At 47.7% G+C, this 12,746-nt stretch overlaps 1 protein-coding gene and 1 long non-coding RNA gene across 2 annotated transcripts; one reads left to right on the top strand and one right to left on the bottom strand.

The window, feature by feature from the left end:
* Positions 1-328: 328 nt before the first annotated feature.
* Tlnrd1 (talin rod domain containing 1) lies at positions 329-3,609 on the bottom strand. Its single transcript, XM_078051097.1, has one exon. It carries the CDS (start codon positions 2,041-2,043, stop codon positions 955-957), a length of 1,089 nt encoding a protein of 362 aa, XP_077907223.1. The 5' UTR covers positions 2,044-3,609; the 3' UTR covers positions 329-954.
* Positions 3,610-3,706: 97 nt separating this feature from the next.
* LOC120886244 (uncharacterized) lies at positions 3,707-9,315 on the top strand. The gene is made up of 2 exons (XR_005729063.2): positions 3,707-7,074; positions 7,171-9,315. It is a non-coding gene; the product is annotated as an uncharacterized LOC120886244 (long non-coding RNA).
* The last annotated feature ends 3,431 nt before the right edge of the window (positions 9,316-12,746 follow it).

Raw genomic sequence — 12,746 nt, 5'->3', positions numbered from 1 at the left:
TGATGGAAAGATGAGTGGAGACAAAGCTAAATTACTTTGCAGAAGAAGCAAGACAACCCCCCCAAAACAGTTCATCCCAGGCACTATATATACATAATTCAATCATATTCCTGATACCTGCCTTCAAAGATAGGTTATATTATACATTTGTGTATTTTTGAATCCTAGGCTGCTCAAAAGAACAATTCTTGAGGAAAAAGCAGAAAGGGTTGAGAATTGGGGACCTTCCTCATCACTATTGAAAGTAGCCTTTCCACTGTCCCTTTCTTAGATGACATAAAGCATACAAAAATACTATTGAAAATCAAACAATAATTGCAAAAAGCCATCTGAGAAACATAACATTTTAATAGATGAAATAAATACTCCAGTACATGCAAGGTAAAAACTTGACACTGGGGGAAAAAAAATCACTCTATGGTGTAAATTAAAAAATAAAACACGCTCACAGTAGCTTTCCCCCCATTTGCAAATCACATGGCAAAGTCATACTCTTTCCACACCAAGTATACTCCTAATTCAACACAATTGCTTAAAAAAATAACATACAAAAAAAAAAAAGGTAGCTACATCCATGTCTAAGGAGTGAAACTGAGGTAACCTTTCTTTTAATTAAAATAAAAAAGAAGAAATGAACCCATGACCTCCTTCCTGCCCAATTAATAAAATTCAGTTGACGGACAGGGGTGGGTGTAGGGGTAAAACCACAACCAGCAGATTACCCATTTTCTGCTCCCCACTCCTGTATGGGCTGCTTGACACCTGGGCTCTTCGGTGCATGTGAGTTGTGTGCGTGGCCCTGACTTCTGGAAGATTCCTCTTGGGCAATTAACATGGTGGGGGGGGCAGGGGTTTCACCTATGATTTCTTTGGTATAAATGGAGAGGGGCAGAGAATAAGTGTCTTCCTTTAGGCTGGGGTAGAAGAAAGGGCATGGGGTGGAGGGGGGTGTTGCTAATTCACAGAATTGGAATTTACTGGCGGTAAAGTCCTGGGTGAAGACCTCTCTCTTAAAGCCTGAGATAGCAGGGTGCAGCCTTCAGACACGGCGCAGGCCGAGTTCCTCAGCCTCTCCCTGTGGTCCGACATCTTGGCGCCCCCATCGGGGTGCTGCGCCAGATCCCTGAGGCACTGGGTCAGAAGCACGCAGGCTGACACCACGCTCATGGCACCACCCAGGATGGCGGTCTGCACTGCCTTGCCCTCTGCGCTCACAGCGGCCGCGCGACCCAGGAACTGCGGCTCGGTGGCGAAGCCCACCAGTGCGCTCACAGCCTGCACCAGGGGCCCACTGAAGAGCGCGCAGCGGCTGCGCGCCAGTTCACTGGGTGCCACCTTCACCTCCCTTACGCAGGCCAGCAGCGCCGATGCACTGGTGCTCATGCACTTGACGCCCAGCTTGAACTGCTCGCGTGAAAAGCGGTCCCGTGACTTGTCACTGGCTAGGGCGCATGCGTCCGTCAGGAATTTGAGGTTGCGCGACAGGCCCTGCGACACCTCCAGCAGCAGCTGCGGGGTCATATCGGCCAGTGGGGTGGCTCTTAGCACCGCGCAGCCCTGCTCCACCTCGTGGCGACAGCGTGTCACGCGGTAGCGATCCACTAGGCCCGGCTGAGCAGGCTGTGCGCCTGGGGTGGCCACTGCAGCCAGATAGGCGGCGTGGGCTGAGCACTCGGTCAGCGACACCACCAGGTCGCCCAGCTCCACTAGACTGTCCCCAGCCTCTCCAAATCGGCCCATGTTAAGCTGGCTTTGCACATCATGGGTGAGAATGGAGAGCCCCTTGGTGCGCGCAATGATGGTGTCCCGGCACTGCTCAAAGGACTCCGCACCAGCACAAGAGGAGGCGGGGCCCTCGAAGAGCACTGGCCGGGCCTCGCTGGACAGTAGTAGCAGGTCGGCCACTAGCTGCATCTTGCCTTTGCAGTGGTCGCAGACCGACACCAGCCTCTTCCGTGGCTGCGAGCTGGCCGCACCGACGGCGCTCACAGGAGCCGGAGAAGCCGCCTCGCCAGTGGGCTTCCCAGCGCTGCCGCTAGCCATCGCGCCCAGGGGGCACTGGCATGCCGCTGGGGAGCCCGCTACCACCGCCGCTGCCGCCGCCCCCGCGACTCAGCTGGCCAAGGCCGCGGTGCCTTCCCCGCACCATCATGCCATCCACCGCCGCGGGTAGAGGGCACTGGGCTGCGGCGGCCGGAGCCCGGGCAGCGTAGGGTGAGCCCGAGGGCCAGAGAACACCGGAGGCTCTTCGGGGCGTGAGGAGAGGCTGCAGCGTTCGGTCTCCTAGAAGGCTTGCAGGAAGCATGAACCGCGGCAGAATAAACTCACAGTCCGAGCTCCTCGCCGCGGTGCTGCCAGGAAAGTCCCTTCTGCTGAGCCGTCGCAGCCTTCCTGGGCATGGCCTGGCCGGGCCGCCCCGGAGCGGAGAGGGCGGGACAGGGAAGCTGGGAGTTGTCCTTCCTTCCTTCCTTTCTTTGAAATCAAAATCCTTTCCTCGGGGAGGAGCACGGGCAGCGGCTCCGGCGGGCTGTGCTGTCAACCACAGGCCACCTTGGGTTCGGCGGCGCACGTGGGCTTCAGGCGCCGTGACCCCGCCAGGCGGCACTTCTCTGCGACGGCTGCCCGGGCTGGCACTCTGGAACGCACAGCCGCCCCAGGCACATCTCCTACCTCGCGCTCTCAGGAAGCGGCGCCGGCGGCGGCTGCAGGGCCGAGGGTGTGGCCGCGCTGTCGCGGCCGCGCCGAGTCAGAGCCGGGTGGGAGCCTGCACTGATTGCGCACAGCGGCCGTCCCACTCGTGCTCTCGCCCGCCACGCCCGGGTGCGCGGGGCTCCGCGGCTGCCCTTCCCGCCCGGCGGCTCACAGCGCGCGGCCCGAAGCCGCGGCGGCACGCCCTCCCGGACCGCGCGCCCGGCGGCCCGCTGCTGGCTGTCGGCGCGAATCCATCTCCGGCGCGCCCTCGTCCTGGGCCCGCAGCGGCTGAGCTCTCCCGAGGCCCCGGGCCCCGCGCATCGGATGCAGCTGCACGCGTCTACACGGCTGGTGAGCCGACTCAGAAGGTCCCGTTTGCGCCGTGACCACCAGCCGGGGCCCCGGCTCCTGCCATTTCCGTCAACCACCAACTTCCGAGCGAGCAGGGAGAAACTGAAAGGAAGGGCGGGGGCCGAAAGGCGAGGGGAAAACACCCGCTTCCTCTCTGGGCGCAGCTTAGCCTTGGAGCACGGCCGTGGGTGATCGCCCGCCGGGGCCGCCGAAGGCTTCCCCTCTGCCCGGCCGCGCCTCGCCCCCGGCTCGCCGCCGCCGCACCTCGCCGTAACCTCCCCGGAGCCTATAGAAATCTTTTGTGTGGCGTCACCGCCTTTCGTTTAAATCCCGCTTCCTCCTCTCGCCTTTTCTCCCGCCCCCTCCGCCGCTCCCGGATGCTTGCGCGGTGCGCTGCTCCTCCCCCGGGAAGCTGGGTGGCTGCGGGGGACGCCGCCGCCCAGCACTCAGCTGCCTGCCTGAAGCTGGTGGTCCTGGGCCGCCTCTGCCTTCCAGCGGAAAGATTGGGTAGCAGACGGGCTGGGGAAAGGCAGCCCGGCCAGGGGCTCTGCACACACCCTCTGGAGATCGCGGTGTAGCAGCCGGTTGGCCTTACGTAAGCTCTTAGCCAGGCCCGGGCCCCAGGCTTCTCTCCGCCAGGGAAGCCAGTCTTAAAAAGGTGACTTGGGTTAGAGGGAAGGACAATCGGTATGATTCCCTGGTGATTTACTGGAGCCCAGACATCTCGGTTTGTGGGACTTCGATTGGATTTTCCAAGCTTTCCTTCTGCCCTTTGTTGTGTTTGATCTCTTCCACAGTGGGTTTCTGATGGGCTGTGAGAGTGATGAAAAGAAAAGAGCACTGGATATAGAGTCCCAACAGGAGGGTGGGGGATTGTGCAGATGCTCTCACTTAAAATCTCCAGCTAAGCATACTTCAAGTAGTCAGCAGGCTTTGAACTCAACTTCCAGGCTCAGTCTTTTCCCAGCCATTTATGAGTTCTGTGACTTAAGTTCTCTTTCCAAGTATCTATTTTTCTCTATGTCAGATACTGGCCACTAACTGCTTGAGCACTCACCTCATGAATAGTAGCTGTTAGAATTATTATGGGCCTTGATCAGCATACTTTGGCCCTTCATAGCTTTGTCGATATACTGGAGTAATAATGGCCATTGTTAAATAAGAAAGACAGCCTTTGGAGGTAAACATTATTTTACAGTTAGGGAAACCGATGGTCAGGTGCCTTAAGTAAGTGTCTTCTTAGGTGAGGAAGGCAACAATTGACTGGGTGAGGAACCCTCCCCGCCCCTCTCCTGACTTACTGCACCTTGTTCTGCAGGAAGTGGTTGGAATGCCTGGCCTTACTCCCAGAGAATGGCCCATCAGTTCAGTGGTCCTGAATCCGGCCTTCTGGGTACTCTCCCAGCACACACTGGGTATGAAAACCAATGGAAATGTTTGTTGCTCTATTTTTTTCTAGGACTCCAGGTCACTGCATCCGCCCCCACCCAGCTTGTTACTTGTAACTAGAATGGACTTAAATTTATCGTCCAAGCCCAAACAGTTTGAAGAGTAACTGTGAGACATATTATTAATAAGTTAACAGAAGCAACAGGTTCAGACTTGGTTGGATAGTGCCCTACTTTCAGCTGAAAGTGGCCTTGGAGAATCTTGGAGAACTGAACTTGATAAAACTGATAACTTCCTAAACAAAGAGCAGTTTTATAGAGTCAATCCTTCTACTTTTGTACAAGGGAAAAATGTTTGGACAAATTCTTAACATGGTAACCCAGGAACAGCAAAAATAGCTCTAAAAACCTATGCCAGAGAAGTCAAACCATCTTCCCTAGGCCTAGTTTATTCATGAAACTGCTCTGAAATCAAATTTTTTCCCAAAACCAATTGGCATTCCTGGAGTCCCATTTCCCTTTTCTTCTACAGTGCAATCTGTTTTTCTTATCATCGCTGGATGCTTCATACTCAACAATGAGCTGTGCTACATGAGGACTGTACCACTATTCCACAAGGTTTGATTTAGCTTTTAAAATTGATAGGATTGTTTTCTTGGCCCTCCTTGCTTAGTTTCTCAGATAAGGCAGCTAGCTCCTAAGCTGATCCTTATAGGTACTGCTTTTCACTTTCTTTTATTTTCTGCCATCATTCATTCACTCCACAAACAATGAACACCTGCTACATGCTGGGCTCTGTACTAGGCATCAAAATTACAAAATAAGTAATATGAAGCTTCTACCTGTTAAGAGTGGAGTCCAGAAAAGGGAGCAAGTAATCCCAATTTTACTTTTTAGATGGTGCAAACACAGTAAAGAAACTATAGCAGAGATGGTAGGGCTTACTAAACATTTCAGTTGCTGCTAGGCAGGTCACACTGTTCTTACAAATGCGGTGGAAGTGGAAATGTGTGCTCTGCTTCCAGGCTGAGGTAATAGAAAGCCAGTCTGAAGTAACTATTGAGGAGTCTGTTCTGGTTGGTGGAACCTCCACAAACCTAGGTGACTACACAGAGTAGACGAGTAGACCCTGTCCAGAGCTGTACTGGACATGTAATATGAGTACAAAGTAAACTTCTGTTGTGTGAAGCCACTGTGATTTGAGGTTTGTTGCTGTAGCATATTTGAGTCTAATTGAACGAATTAGAGGGCTGTTTGTGTCTATTTCACCTGTTACTCCTTCTAACTCTCTATTTGTTTTTGGTACCAGGGATTGAATCAGGGGTTCTTCACCATTGAGCCACATCCCTAGCCCCAACCCCCTATTTTTCATTTTGAGACAGAGTCTCACCAAGTTGCTCAGGGCCTTGCTAAATTGCTGGCACTGGTCTTGAACTGGCGATCCTCCTGCCTCAGTTTCCTAAGTGACTGGGATTATAGGTGTGTGCCACAGCACCCAGCCTAACTCTCTTTTTAAATTAAATATGAACCAAAGGTGCTCTGCAAAGTATATGATATTATATGATACGAACCCCCCCCAAATAAATATGTTGAAATTTAATCACTAAGTGATAGTGTAAGAGATGGGGCCTTTATGAGGTGAGTAATTTAAAAAGGTAGAATTCTCCTGAATGGGATTTGTGCCCTTATAAAATAGGATTAAGGGACACCCTTCCTTTTGCCCTTCTTCCTTGTGAGGACACAGCAACAAAGCACTATCTATGAAGAATGGGTTATCACCAGTTACTAAATCAGGTAGTACCTTGATCTTAGATTTCCTAGCATTCTGCCCTGTGAGAAATAGTTCTATTGTTTATAAATTATACCACCTAATGTGTTTTTTTATAGCAGCATGGACAAACAAGATATATTTTTCACTAAAATGGATGTCAATTGAGAGAAGAAAGCTGAAAATGTGTGAAATGAGTGTTCACTGGGGTAAAGTAAATGGAGCAGACAGGAGGGAGCTGGGACTGTGCAGAGAGTGGTTTGGTTTCTAGAATGTATTCTCAGTACTGGATCAAGACCCATGCTTAGTAGACATTAGTGAATGAAAAAGATGCAAAGAAAGAACTAGTTGAAGATTTGGGCACGAAAGTAGAAATGACAGAGATTGGAACAGGCAGGATTGGAGCAACATCCTTTACCTCCTCCTCTTACCTGTTTTAGAGGGAGCATTGGCTATCTGGAGTTCACGCAGATATAAGAGAACAGTATGGGCAGGCATTCTGGGGTTTTGTTTTGTTTTGTGGTACAGGGGATTGAATCCAAGGGTACTGAACCACTGAGCTTCATCCCCAGCTCTTTTTTTGAGACAGGTTCTCACTAAGTTGCTAAGTTTCCTTCTAAGGCTGGGTTTGTACTCGCAATCCTCCTACCTCAGTCTCTCTAGTCATTGGGATTGCAAGTATGTGCCATTGCATGCAAGTACCTTATTGTAACGATCACCATCATCCACCTTCAGAAGTTTTTCATCTTCCCAGAGTTACACTCTGTATCCATTAAACAATATTTTCCCATCCTTCTCTCCTGCAGTCCCTAGCAATCCCCATTCAACTTCCTGTCTCCAGGAATATGACTATTTTAGATACCTTTTGTAAGTAAGGTAAGATACCTTTTATGTCTGACTTTATTTATTTTAGCATGTCTTCAAGATTCATCGATGTGGTAGCATGTATCAGAATTTCCTTTCTTTTCACAGCTGAATAATATTCCATGGTATGCATTCTGGATTTTGATACCCAATATTCCCACTTCATCTAAGACTCTATGTACCAACACAGCTGCATATGATGTACAATGCCATCTGGTGGTCGGTAGGGAGCAATCTCTGCCTTAATGTACCTTTCCTTTGGAACAGTGCCTCTGTTTTGTTTGTGCTCATAGATAGGCCAGTTTAGTTTCAAGTTATCTTTCTACACTTATCCAAGCATCACTCATTATCTTCCTTTCAATATTTCTTTTAAAGGATAGGAATTTCTATCTGAAGGATGTATTCCTATCCCTCTTTTTCCTATTTCAGACATCCTCAGGGATGATGGATGTGAGCTCCTGGGTCCCTAAGGAGCAGAATCATTATGTTAACAGGTCACTGTCCTTACCTGGCACAGCCTCTTGCTCTGTGGCCTATTTTGTTCCTATCCAATAAGAACACCTGGGCAGGACCTCACCCATCAGTTTCATGTTCTTCCCTCCCTTCTTTCCTGCCACATCTTAGTTCATCAGAAGATGGATGTGTGAGGGAGGCTTGTATGTAGGACCAGTTTGCTTTGGCAGAAACACCTTAGCATTCAGATCCCAAGATTCTGGCAGATGCATCTGGATCAGACTCAGATGGGGCCAGAGTCTGAACCAGGTCTCAGGCACTGCAATACATGGCTAGGAAAAAGAGTTCTGAAATATAAGAGGTCATGGCCTAAATAAAGCACAGCATCCTACCTGGAGGTGAAGGTTGCCAGTGATCTTCAGATGTATTTTCCATCCTTCATAGTCTTGGAGAAGAAAAGTACTAAGATTCAGGCACCCTCAATCCCCAACACTGATCATGACTGACCATGTTTCAATATGTCTCATGGTGTCGGGCACAGAATCTCTCAGGGTACTTTGTGGTCAGTAACTACAGATTGACTAGATTCTGTGGAGCCTCTCTGGTTCCTCAGACACACTCAGCATTTCTGCCCCTTTGGGCCATTGTGCTGTCTGCACAGCTTCAGTGGGACTATTGGCAGGCTGTATTTGTAACTGTTGGCACACCTCTTTCTCCAAAACTCTTTCATCGAGTTAAGAGAAGGACCTGGTATACTTATCTCTCCCACACCTAATGCATTACATGATCATCAATAAACTTTTATAGAATTCATTCATTTACTAAACCTCCTGGCAAGAAAAGTGTTCTTTTTTTTAAACCAATATCTGGCTGCCCTCAACTTTTATTTCAGTAATGGTCAGAAAGTGACGGACATTTATGAAACAACAGCAGGGCAACAGCTCTTGTGTGATGATGACCTCAATGCCACTGTCATCATCCTTACCTAAGCCCCACTCCCAGGCCCCTCCTACATCTTCCCATGATTCAGTCCACTAAAGAATTAATAATTGGTACAAGAGCCCTACCTGCAGGTCATAGGCTTCTGTTAATTGGTAATTGTGCCTCTGGTTTTTCAATATTTTAAAGTCATCCTTGCCTGATTTCAGATAGTACTAGAAATTCTTATTTCCTCTCCTCTGTTGTGATGGACACAAGCCAGGATGAGCCCAGATTAGGACACTAATTAGATCCAAGATTCAGTTTTTCCATCCGCAGTTTCTGCACCTTTTAGAGGTAAGGTTAGTATTAACCTCAGAGTAGGAGAGGCCTGTGCTTTATATAGGCCACGACCACATGATCTCTTACACTTCAGAACTCTCTCTCCCGTCCTGTACTGCAGAGCCTCAGAGCAGGTTCAGACTTCATCCCCATTTGAGTGCTCTGGATCCAGACTCTTTTCAATCCATTTTCCATATGGCTCCCAGTGACTGTGCCGATTGCCTCCCTGATTAACCCAGATGGTGCTACTGGAAGAAAGACAGCAAAGAAAAACCTCACTGTCCGATATACCTGGGCTCTAATTTTTGCCCTGCAGCTGTATTATCTATGTGACCTCAGATAAATTATGTAATTCAAAAAAAATCAGAATTTCCTCTTATTTAAAATAGGGATGTTATTATTGTCATCACATCATTCCTTCAGGCCCTGACCGCCTGTAATCTACATTGGATTTACTACGGGTTGTTCTTCTCCTCTACCACTCCAAAACCTCCAAGAAAAACAAACAAAATAATTAATTAAATTTAATGTTTAAAACAATCCTTCAAAAGCAAGGGCCTTATTGTATTCATTTTTGCCTCAGTGCCTCACCTGATTCTTGGTTAACAGTAGGTTGTTAGTAAATAAATTCCTCCAGGCTTGAATCAAATCAAGTTTCAAAACACCAAAATATATTTAAAATATCAAAGCATTGAAAATGCGGTTGATCCAGATATTTTCACATCAGTGGATTATAAGCCAAATGGATTTCCTGCTTGGATGAAAGTAGCCCTAAAGTTTACCCAATCCCAACAATTTCTGTCAAACACTCAATGGCTTTTGTTCTCTATAACCAGATACTGTGGGCCAAGAATCCCAGCACTTTTGCACCTTGACAGTAGACAAAATGAATGACCAGGGTGACCCCTCCCAACAGAGCACATGATCCGCCACAGCTGTGCATGTTTTCTAGCATGACTGCACCAGGACACAGCTCCAAGCCACTGGGTGGAGCAATGTGCCCCAGGGAGAAAGCTTTGACTTTTCCCCGATGATTTCAGAAAAGAAAAGAGAAAAGTCTCTTTTACTTATGAGTTGTTTCTGCTTAATGTCAATAGGGAATATTATCATATTTACATATGTACATGCATGAATGTATAGAATATCCACCCAGTGCTCCACGCATGTGAGGCAAGTGCTCTACCACTGAGCCACAACCCTAGCCCCCAGAATCTTAATTTTATTACACTGAAAATGTACATAGCTAGAAGACAATTTCCTGCCCTCTCTGGGAGAGATAGGTTTTAGCCAGTGAGATCAGAAGTATTGGGAGCAAGATCCAAATAGGATGCCTCAAAAAAGTTGACCCTATTGAAAGGTATGCTCTGTTTGACTTGCTGTCCTTCTTCCTTCCTCTGGATGAATGTAATCTTGATGGCTAGAGCTCCAGTAACCATCTTGGAACTTGTGGTGACCTTGAGGATGGAAGCCACAGGGCCAGTGTAATGGAGCAGATTGAGAAAGAAGGCTGGGTGACACATGACTTAAGTTACCACCATACCAGCCTGAGATGCTTGGTTTCTACCTGCTTCTCTTTCAGAGAAAGAGAAGCATGTACAGTGAAGCACACCTGTGATCCCACTTGGAAGGCCGAGGCAAGAGAATCTTAAGTTTGAGGCCAGCCTCAGCAGCTTTATGAAAAAAACTGTCTCAGAATAAAAAATTTTTAGGACTAGTTTAGCCCATAGCCAGCACAGGCTTCATAAATGAAGGTTCAGCTACATGAGAAATCCTAAGGGAGTTTGAATTAAAGAGACAGGCTCTAATTACCTTTAAATCAGCTCCAGGACAGCTACTCCTACCTCCAGCCTCAAGCTACCTATTAGAGTAGCAAGGTTTACTGAAGAGGTGAGAGAGAGAGAGAGAGAGAGAGAGAGAAAGGGAGGGAGAGGGAAGGAGAACGAATGAGAACACACCAGGGAGTGAACTTTTATTGGGGAACAAAAAATTCTGGGGAAAATCCCATCCAATGAAGATTAAGGGGGGCAGTGTCCCAAGGTCAGGTGCCACGAGGGGATCTTGGGGTAGTGGCCAGACACGCCTCCACACAGACAAGCCCTCGGACCTGAGAAGGGTGGGGAAAACTCTGGACACAAGGATGTGTCTAAGGCCTCTCCCCCAGCCAGGGAGGTAACTCAAATCATGTGGGAGGATGGCCTCCCAGAGACTGGGGCTATGGTTATAGTTCAGTGGTAGAGCACTTGTCTGGCACATGTGAGACACTGGGTTCAATCCTCAGCACCACATAAACATAAATAAATAAAAAATAAAGGTATTGTGCCCATCTACAACTAAAAATAATAATAAATAAAAAGGGCTGGGGATATAGCTCAGTTGTAGAATACTCTTAAATTTACCAGTCCCCCCCCAGTACAGAAAGAATTACAACAAAGCCTTTTATCTAAATGTTTTTTAAAATTAGTTATATGTATCCTTTATTTTTAGCCATACAAAGCATGAAGAAAAGACTGTTGCCACTTTTTTAAAAAAATGGTGTTGTAATAGCAAAAAAGGAAAAAAAAAAGAAGACAATAAATTCCCATGATTAGGAAATAAACTATTGCTATAACAATGCTGAAGAATACTATGCAGGCATCTAAAGAATCAAATTTCTTCATGCCATAATTTTAGGTGGAAAACACTTGAGCCCAATATGCTTAAAAATTTATACACTATGCTGCCATAAACACATATAAATACAACAAAATGCTGGAGATACTTTGATATTTGTATTAGAAAAATGTATTATGAGGCAAAAGATAATTAGTTGGTGTGCAGTAGAATCGTGGGGTCAGTATTTAAACTTTGTATAAAGTTCGATTTTTTTTTTTTTTTTTGGTGGTGGTGAAGATGGAATGGACAGGTAAACCTTTATCACTGAGCTATATTTCCAGTCTAATTTCTCAACATTATAAACAACCTCACTACTTTCATATATTCTTGTGTAATTAAAATTTTAAAAGAAATCCATAATAAGCAATTTAAAACTTGCAGAATTTTAAAGTATCTCTGACCAAAATCTCTTAAAGAAATAAAAATTAGCACAATTCAGCCTTAAAGTTTATTACAGTCACAGTATTAAGCTGAATCAGAAGACAAACTGGACTATTTTATTTTTTTTAGAGAAAGAATTTTAATATTTATTTTTTAGTTTTCGGTGGACACAACATCTTTGTTTATATGTGGTGCTGAGGTTCGAACCGGGCCGCATGCATGCCAGGTGAGCACGCTACCGCTTGAGCCACATCCCCAGCCCATAAACTGGACTATTTTAAACAAATGAAAATTAATGATTAAAAAGCCTTTTTCGAGCTTAGGAGATGACAGAAATATTGAAAGCTGGTTGTACTGAATCATCTGAAATGAGCAACAGAGCAATGACCCTATTTATGACCCGCTGAAAAAAGTTGGCCTAACTTCTCCACTAACTTAACTGGCTGTCAGAGGAAATCTCAGGAGACTGAGGGTAACCGTCTGACACCCCAAGATGGGCTTTACTAGAGCCTGGGGCAGCTCCCAGAACTTCCAGCTCCAACTCACTTCACAGGCGAAAACTGAGGCCTTCTGGAAGCTGGAAGCTTTATGGCAGTTCCTAGAGGCCCTGAGGGAACTTTTTGGCTCTCTGACCGAAAATAAAAAACCCCAGCCAGGGTGCGACCCTCAGGCCGATCAAGGGGAGGAGGAGCTGAAGGCGGGGCCGCCGTTTCTGGGCGGGGCTTCCGGAGGTGGGGCTGCAGGAATTGGGACGGGGCGGGGCGCGGTAGGCTAGTGAGGGCCTTGAGGCGGAGCCACGGAGGCGTACGTTCTCGGGGGCGGGGCCTGGGCCTGAGGCGAGTGCGGGACGGCCCCAGCTCAGGGTACGCCAGGGGCGGGGCCAAGACACCAGGACCCTGAAGAGGTCGGGACCTGGGCGCCTGGGAGGGTCTGCGGGC

This window comes from Ictidomys tridecemlineatus, chromosome 5 (assembly GCF_052094955.1).
Source record: "Ictidomys tridecemlineatus isolate mIctTri1 chromosome 5, mIctTri1.hap1, whole genome shotgun sequence".
In the NCBI taxonomy this organism is placed as follows: Eukaryota; Metazoa; Chordata; class Mammalia; order Rodentia; family Sciuridae; genus Ictidomys; species Ictidomys tridecemlineatus.
Note: the sequence above shows the minus strand (reverse complement) of the source record. Positions and strands in the feature narration are given on the sequence as shown.